General features: G+C 38.8%; 1 protein-coding gene across 1 annotated transcript; it reads right to left on the bottom strand.

Moving 5' to 3' along the window:
- Positions 1-1,890: 1,890 nt before the first annotated feature.
- LOC115561890 (uncharacterized) lies at positions 1,891-3,258 on the bottom strand. Its single transcript, XM_030382315.2, has 2 exons — positions 3,082-3,258; positions 1,891-3,018 (listed from the first exon to the last, which is right to left on the bottom strand). Exons 1-2 carry the CDS (start codon positions 3,256-3,258, stop codon positions 1,891-1,893), a joined length of 1,305 nt encoding a protein of 434 aa, XP_030238175.2.
- Positions 3,259-9,582: the final 6,324 nt, after the last annotated feature.

Genomic DNA, 9,582 nt, shown 5'->3' with positions numbered 1-9,582 from the left:
AATTATTCAAAATATATTGTTTTGATTGAATCAACATTTTATTCATTTATTTATTTATTTAAATATTTAAATATTTAAATATTTATTTTTATTTTATCTGAGCTTTCAACAAACAGAAATTTATTTTTAGTCTTCAAACTCACTGACTTTTCACTTGCTTCTGTATGACATGGAAAACTGTTTGTTAAATAAAAATATATGTATATACATTTATTAAAATCTGCTTTTATAATTGACAACTCAAAACTGAGTTCAGCTTCTATTCTTCATCAAGCGACTGAGCGCTGAATAACTACTTGAGCTAGGCCTTTTTCAATTCAAAGAGATCCTTTATCCAACAAGGGTCTCATGCAAATGTGCGGCATACTCGTGCAGTAGACGCGACTAATGGGATGCTCGTATGACTCGTCAAGGACAGATCACATTTAAGAGTATTTCCCCATGCTCGTGTGACAATATGTGCGCTTGCATTAAAATGTTGCAGTCCACTGGCTGTCAATGGCCGTCATGAAAGGCATTAAAATGCAGTTGCATTTTAAAGCGAGAACTCTTTGCTAAATGGCTTGTGCATTTAAATGCACTTACGGCTGAAGTAGACGAGTCCCATTCAATGGACAGCAGTCGGCAATTAACCAGCTGACAGAGCGCCGTCCCTTACTTAATGGTTAATGCCTCCCGATCCGTGGGCATGAATATAATATGAGAACGTTTAAAATGATATTAAGCATTATGGATGCATGTTCAGTCATAAAGAACTATAGGCGGCTGAATATTTACTGCAATATACACAGAGTTTATATAAGCATTTAAAGAGTTTGCTTTTGTTTTGACTTGTATATTCAGACAGTATATTCAATAGATTTCAATGGCATCATGTCTTACCTATGTTTCATTTAGTTTTCTTTCTATAGATCTTCTGATTGTCGGATAATGATTAATGAAGCTTATAAAAATTATTTGCAAATATGTTGTCTATATATATAAAAAAAAAATCAATAGTTTATTTTCTCAGTCATTGGAATGCTTAAAAGTCTTAGAATACAGTAGCAACCGATTATAACTGGCAGACTCATATAAGTTTGTCTGGAGAGCAGAATTTTCGTGGCAATAACCGTATGAGCGCTACTGTAATATCCAGGATATGGATGTTTCATCTCAGGATCAGCTAAAAACACCGATTTATGGAATGTCTCAAACACAGATTGGTATATCAATCACTTGATCTCTGCCTGGCTTATTGAGTTAGTATATTATAATCGAACCAGCTCCTCTTTAGTTTTCAGTGCTGGCTGTCTTGTGTCATCTACCAGGCCTGCACACCTTTTCACTGTAAATTCTCCACTGTTTCACGTTCAAGTTAGCCAATTGAAGGCTGTGGCATGCTTGTTTGCATTGTTATTAAACGCTATTAAGTTGGTGCTTCAACCCTGGCGCGCTATTCATAAAAATTAATGAAACTGCAACTGTCTATTATAATATGACATATAGTTGTTATACTTGACACATTAGAGCTAAACAAACAATATTATTAGCCATTTGGATGTCACTACATACCAATTGTATATTGTATAAAAATGCCAACTATCATTAATTATACTGTCTAGACTAGAGTTATTTTATTCATTATTTTAAATTAAAGAGTTGTTGTTGACTATATTCAGATTATATAAATTTATAGCAAATGCCTGCACAGTATTCTAGTCGGGAGTATCCGACTAAATGATACTCTGACCTCTCATTCTATGCATTTTATTTAAAATCAAATTCAAAATCGATCACAATAGCTGAAGCAATGAGAGATTTATTTAACAAAGAAGAAAAAATGAGTTGACAATGCATACATATTCATATATACTATATATATATCTGATACTCAAGCAAACATCATGATTAAATCACGATTATAGCATCATCAGTTCGCCAATATGCAATGAGGCATTCCATCAAAAACGCAATTAGACTGAGCACCAATAGGAAACCGTATAATTCATAGGCTCGTCGATAAAACTCAAGGGGCAATGGTCTCAGAGTAGGTGGCTCGTAAGGTTCCTTGGCCACAAGCCCAGCTTGCTCTGCCTGGCGCAATCCCTGTTGCATCCACCCCGTGGTTAGTCCAAACTCGTATGCATTCAGCGCAAAGTGTTCCAAGGCTGGGGCGTAGCACGCGCCACTGCACACATAAAGCTGGATGTAACGCTCACTGCTACACAGCTTCCCGGTGGCGAGACGCAGTTTGGGTTTGTGGAGACGCCGCTGAATATACTCCAATAGCTGCCACTTGTGTGTCACCATGAGGTAGGCATAGCTGTCGTTCAGGCTGTATAGGTGGCGATCCCTCTCAGGCTTGTCCACGTAGAGGAAACGCGTCTGAATCGATGGCAGTAAGTAGTTAAACTCGTCCTGCACTTGGTTAGAATAGACCATAACTCGCAGTCCGCTCTCCAGAAACGATTCGAGGTCCACAATTTCAGCCCTTCGCACGCCTGTGATGAGCGCTGTTGTCACGGCTCCTGTTACAATACTTAGGACTAGAAGCGTAAAGATCTGCGTAAAAATCTCGATAATCTTCTCAGGCAGTCTGAGGCGACGAAACGCTCGGTCTGCCACGCCCTGCCCAATGGTGAGCCTTGCACTATTGAACAGTGTGTTGCCCAGTGGCGCCCGCGGATTGATGATCCACATGATCAGAGCATTCAAGAGAGTATAAAACACCATGAAACACATAACTGTAAACTTTTGCTCATAGACGTCACTGAAATACTGAATGAAACTCCCGCATTCGTTGGGCAGCACGAGGCATAGCTGTGTCATCTTCCACACCGGGCTGTACAACGACCCATCAAAGTCCGATAGCATATTCGCTCCGATGTCAATGTGAGTATTGCCTAACAAGACTCTTTCCATATATTCATCAAATGAAATTCGCCGAATGTCCATAGAACCGTGGATTTTCTCTATAAATGTTTCCAATAGAATGCCAATTTCACCGCCCAAGCGGATGCCATTTGATGAGTTGTACTGCAATGGTAAGCACACAGAATCATATTCATTGAACTCCACCTACATACCACGAAAACTCACCATGAATACATCTGGTAAACTTTGGTAAAGAGTTACCGAAATTCTTGGATTTTGGACTCCATTGCGATCGCAAGTTTGAATGCTTATGGCCTCTCTAATGGAACCTGGAGAAAGCCTAAGCACTTTTAGGGTCGATTTAACTTCATATGTCCAAAGCTCATGCCCCATCACCAACATGGTATTATGCATGTGCTTAGTATAGCACCAATTAAACAATATTTCTGTGAAATTCGAACTGAACAAGAAATTTGAATTCACTTTGTACACAAATACGATCCACATGCTCCTTAGATATTCTAAAGAGCTATACACTACGCCAAGTATTGGATCATCGAGTCCGTTGAAAAACACAATAGCAATATTCTTGCCATTGATGATACTATAATGAAGTTTCCCGATTTTCAGGCCAGCCACAATGACCGAACCGTTAAGGTTTTCCATTAGAGATTGTTGTACAGAAGCATTCTTCTGACTTCCAGAGAAGATGAGATGATTGAAGATCCCGAGCTCTCGATGCAACTCAGAAACAACAGCGAAAAGTAACTTTTGGTCTTCTTCGACTTCCACTAACGGACTGAATCTGGCGGCCAGAATGCAGCACAGTCCTAAACAGAAGCCAACACACGTCATTGCTGCGAATTCTGAACTGATTCTCTATGCATATGAGCTATCCACTACAGAACTGCGCCATCGTTGTGTGCACAGCTATTAGGCGCCATTACGCTGGTGCTTCAAATTCAATTGCATTTTAATATACACTTGGTTATAGTACATGTCCAGTTTTGAGTATTCGTCATAAAAATCAAGTGATTAAGAGTAGCTCATAGTCCATTTTATGACATATAAATTAGAAATAAGATATCTACTCTACCTAAAAATCTAAAACATCTTTATCTACCTTATTGTCTGTCTATATATGTCCATCCATCTATCTATCTATCTATCTAACAATCTATATACATATCTATCTATGTATCCATCTATATACATATCTATCTATCTATCTACCTGTCTTTATATCTATATATTCCTCTTTCTATCTTTCTATCTGTCTATATATCCATCATCTATCTATCTATTTCTCAATCTATCTGTCTCTCTATCCATTTGTTCATAAGTTTAAACGTATCGATCTCAGGACCTATAAGATCTAGAGATCCAAAAATCGTACACAATAGTTAGCCTATTTTGATTTTCAGTGATGATAGTTTTGGCTATAACAATGCTGTGATCAGAGCTCGTATTTAAATATTCAGATATCGCATCGATCTGGGTATAAATCTGTGTAAGCTTCCCAGACTAAATACATAATCTCATGCAATTGACAATCGATTAATCGTTAATTAATTTCGTTGCTGGCCACAACTTTAGAGATTATGTTCATTAAGTCGCAAAGCACTTGTCATCGTTTAACATTTGTGTGTGCAACAGATACATATGTATGTAGTATGTGGGAGTTTCTGCATTTGATGTGTAATTCAATTCCATGTTGAGAGTGTGAAAATGCTTATAGGCAGCATTTATTGGCCTTTGTATGTGGGTTTGTGGGTGTGGTTGTGTGTGTGTGCGTGTGTGTGTATATCACTATCGATTGTTTAATCCCACAAGTACTAGACTACTCAATGTATACACACATACATACACATATATGTACGTTGATGTGTGCTTGTGTCTGGCATAAGTACTCATTAGTGTAACTCGCCTCGTCTCGCCTATTCGGTGACCAAGAGCCAGCTGAGTGCGCCCAAATTGCTGTCGAGTTTAGCCAACATTGAAATTATTTGGATGCCACTTAATTGAACGGTTTTTGAGTATGTGCAAGACATCGACATTGATATTAAATAAGGCAACAACGAACATTTTCAACTGAAAGCCGCAAAATCAATCATGCAAACAATACAGATACAGATACTGATTACGAATTCTGCAATGAATGTGGGCGTAGCTGTAGCCAGAGGGCTCGGCTCTCATTGTATGACGCTTATCTAAATTGTGCCATTAAAGCTCGCTTAAAAGCAGAATTCCCTGGCGGCGCATCCACGATGAAATTCAGTTTCCACTTTTCCCTGAAGTTAAGTCAGACGCACAGACAGGCGCAGCCAATGAAAACTCAGTCAAGCAAAAACTTTACATTAAACGTAATTTTCCGTTGGTGTAATCCTTATTAAATGCTATATCTAAAGTGTCTTAAGTGTCTGAGCGTGTTTGTGTGTCTTACTCGTTCTTCTTCGCGCGTGTGTATGTGTGTGTGTGTGCTATACACATTTGCATGTTAATGTGCTTGCCAATTTGAATGCGAATGCTTCTGTGTGCGTAATCAAATTGAATCTCCTTTTTAAAGTGTTAAAATTACAGATTTCAGCCATTTCGAGATCTTGCCGCTGTCTCGTCACGCTCTGTTGCTCCCTTTATTTGATGCTATCCACCTTTGAAATAGACGCTAAGTGTATGTGACTACGTGTGTGTGTGTGCGTGTCTGTGTGTGTCCCATTTCAGTGAATCCTTTGCGCCTCATTAGGCGCACAAGAGAGCTCGGCATATGCAAAATGACAGCGCGTGTTTGCCAAAATTTTACATTATTTATACTCAATTCGGGGCTATATTTGCCCTTGCCCCTAGCCCTGCTCCTGCCGCTGTCCCTCTATTAACACTGCTCTGCCCTGTGCAATACGCTGCCACACACGCTGCGTATACGTAATGCGCATTGCGTTCATTTGAAATGTAAAATAGTTGAGTTCGCCACAAAAATGTCTGTCGCATAATTGACAAGCAACATCGCCAGCGGCAAAAAATTCCACCTAATGTCAGTCATTTAGATGTTTTCACCTTCATGGGCAATCGAGGTGCGTGATTATTCAAATTCAATTCTAATTAGAGCTCTTGTTCGCAGTGCCTAATTGGAAATATTTCAATTTTAGCTTATATTACAGTTGCGTAACGTAATGCTCATTAGGCATGCTGAAAAGGCCATTAGAAAACCTATAGAAAGAACTCAAGAGCTTTTGCCCGACTTGCAAATACCTACACTCCCAGCTAATTTTGATTCAAATTTTCATAAATGCCGAGAAAAATGATAATATATAAAAACTTAAATACACAATAAAAGGAATTAAAACAAATAAATAGATTATTAAAATAGGTAGATCAACACTCTGGGTCTCTTTTGCATATTGATAATAATTATAGAAGAAGTACTTAGACACTGAGACACTGAGCTATCTTATGTATAGATAGTATCTAATAGATACACACTTACAGATACATACAGACATATAAATAAATCTATGTTTCTAAACTTATAGACTTACATTTGAAATTACTCGAGAGTGCTCGACTAGAATATACCCTATACATAGACAATTCGATAAAATTTTATAAATATCGACAACATTAACTTTAAAATAGAAATCTATCTAAGAGTATTGATGGACTTCCCACTCTTTGCCCATTAGAAACAACTTACATTAATATTCCACTCTTTTCATTTTCAATGTGCTTAGGGTATTTACTTAGAATTCAACTATGCTGAGAGAACTGGCATCCTTGTGCCAGCTCCAGCTATGCTCATTAGCTTAATATCAAATTATATCCCTTTTCCCACTTCTGTGCGCATTAAATGAATTGTTTAAAGTGGCACTTAAGCTAAAAGTTAACAGCATTAACAAGAACAAGGGGTAAACAACTCAAATACAGCAAGCAACAAACAACAACAACAACAAATTATAACAAACAACAAAGCAGCAGCAAGTTTTGTGCCTCAAAAGTTTGTTAAGCCTCAGCCTTGTTTCCGAGTAAAAATGAAACAAACAATAATTACAATGTTCTATATATATATAAATAATTTCATTTTTTTTTATGCAAATAATTGTAAGAACTTAAAGCAAAAAGTTTTTAAAGCTCTTCTTGGTCTGAGTGGCAGTCCTCCGGTCCGTGGCCCCATGCAGTGGCATATTGGCCCTGACAAACGGCTGCGTTTGTCATGTGTTAGCCTGCGAGCAATATTTTCCGGCAGACGGCAAATAAAAATCCCCAAACTTATGTTGCCAAGTGCCGAGTGCCAGACGCCGGCGTCGACGTCGACGTCGTCGTCGTCGTCGTCACATTCTGCTATCAAAGGCTGCTGCAGCAGCAGAAGCAGCAGCCGAAGCAGGAGCAGGAGCAGCAGCAGGAGCAGGAGTGTAAATGGAGAGCAGAAGGAGAAGCTGTCGCACTTCCTGCATAGAGCTGGGAATTAACAGCACATTGAAGTTTTTCGTTTTTGTCTTCTTGTTCTTTTTTCTTCGTTTTGGTGCCCAGGCTACATGCATGCAAACGATGCTTTAGAGACATTGCGACGTTGATAAGTTTGCATATAAATTGTGACACATGCTATAAGAGCGTAGGGGGTGCTGGAATTGGAAGCTGGGATGTGTGGGGTGTGGGGTGTGGGGTGCGAGTTGGAGCTGGGCAAAGCATATTTTTAAACAGCTTCAAGGCGGACGCGCCCTGGCAACGCCAACTTTATTTATGCGCTGTGCAAAACTATTAGCCGAGATTTTCATTAAATTTATAAGTAACCCTCGAGTATATTGGAAAACTTTGTAAAGCTTTGCAGCTATTTGCCATAAAGTTACTTCATATTCTGCCCTCTTGGCCCTCTTGGCCGCCTTGGCCTGCCGCCGTTGCGTATGAGTAATGCATGCTGGCACACAAAATGTCAAAGGTTTGAACTTTGCCACACATTCCCAGAAAATGACAGAGACAAACAGCAGCGTAGCGACTAGATCCCTGCCCCTGCTCTATAACAGCCACGCCCACACACACACCCACACAGAGCAACTGTTAGCTGCTGTGACATGCCCTAAAGTTCTCCCAAGTGTCTGTTGTGTCGCATTGAATTTATTGGAATTTTTGTTATGCTCTCGAGCCGAGGACAACGCTTGCTATTTGGATCCGGGCATGGCCAGCTATTGTTCTTGTGCTCCATCTCGTTCTCGCTCGTTTCTTGCTGTAGCAAAATATTTCCGTTATCCCTTTCAGCTGAAGGCAGACCATTTTGTTAATATCTCGTTGGCCAACGGCTGACATCGCCCTGCCGCGGGCCAATCTTCAGTTGACACAAAAATAAATATAAATATAATATGAGCTTTACTTTTTCTATTAAATACTACATGACAGTCACACATTGACAGTCCCGACTGTACAGTCATTGGCAGCAAATAAACAAATTGAATTATTTATTTTTATTTTTAGCATAACTTCGGGCACAAGATATGTATGTACATATGTGAATAACCCGAAAGTTTTAAATAAATAAACCAGTGAATCGAGCAGAAAGTTAGACAACAGCTCAAGGCATTTGGGGCAGATTGTTTAGGCTGCTTACAGGGCAGCCCACAGCACATGCTACGTCCAGGTGGCCAACTCAGAGCCGCATTAAAGCGCCTACAGCCGTCTGAGCTGTCTGTCATGTTCAGCATTTTGTACAGCACGTGCACGAGAGCGGCTCCCCAGACGAGCGGCTACCGGAGCACATGTTGGGGCATTTGGAAAAATATTTAACTAATTGATCAAAATGCTGAACAGAGAACGCTTAGGCAAACCGAGATAGGCTTTATTTACGTTTATCGATTATTATTGATCAAAATACGATTATTTATCGATTTTTATCGATTAATATTTATCAAAATAAGAAAGCTAATTGCTAAATATAAAAAAAAAAAGCTTTAACTATTTTAATTAATATATTTAAATTTAATATTTTAATATATTAAATAATTTAATATAATACTTTTATATTTTATATTTTAAATTATATTCTAAATTATATTTTTCTATATAATTCATTTTGATTATATTTATTAATTTAAATAATTTTTTGGAATGATTTTAATATATTTTCCAGCTCTTAACGGTCTGATATCATAGCTATAAAAATATGTGAAAGCCATCAACAATATTTTTTTCACAGCAAATTAATTCAATTGTCAAATCAGCTCTTATCGAATGCTGGAAGGTAACTCACTTTAAGCAGCGCTCGTTAAAGTTAATTTTTAGATCCTTTCTGTGTCCCTGTAATGCATGTAAAGAAGCTTTATTTACTGTATTATCCTTTGGGTAAAAAGCTTACAAATTGTTATTACTGCTCCATGGCAGAGCTGGACAACAATGCGATTGTGGTCAAGTTCTGTGGGGCCAACTGCTCTTGTCCAGACATTTGCATAATAAGCCTGGCGAATGGACACGGCTACAGTGTTAAGCAGTGCATGAAATTGCTGTGCTACCTTCAGGTTAGACACTGTCCACGCCTGACTACCCAATGCCAGCCCATCCGCCACCCGATGGCTGGGGCCAGCTCCAGCTCCAGCTTCAGCTTCAGCTTCAGCTTGGACTTTGGCTCCCCAGCTCTGGTTTCTGTTGCAGTAAAGTAGCTTAAGCCAAAACGGAAAGCATAAATTCTCGTACGATATGAGAACAGCCAGAAAACATCCGCACATAAATAAATCATAAATATTAAATGAA

Source organism: Drosophila navojoa, chromosome 2, assembly GCF_054131105.1.
Source record: "Drosophila navojoa isolate 15081-1374.11 chromosome 2, UAZ_NAV_1.0, whole genome shotgun sequence".
Taxonomy (NCBI): Eukaryota; Metazoa; Arthropoda; class Insecta; order Diptera; family Drosophilidae; genus Drosophila; species Drosophila navojoa.
This window is presented reverse-complemented; position numbering and strand designations above follow the sequence as displayed.

Coding starts and splice junctions, on each gene's coding strand:
- LOC115561890 (XM_030382315.2), bottom strand. CDS start 3,258: ATGTTGGTGATGGGGCATGAGCTTTGGACATATGAAGTTAAATCGACC. Junction 3,019..3,081: donor GTTTACCAGATGTATTCATG/GTGAGTTTTCGT, acceptor TTACCATTGCAG/TACAACTCATCAAATGGCAT.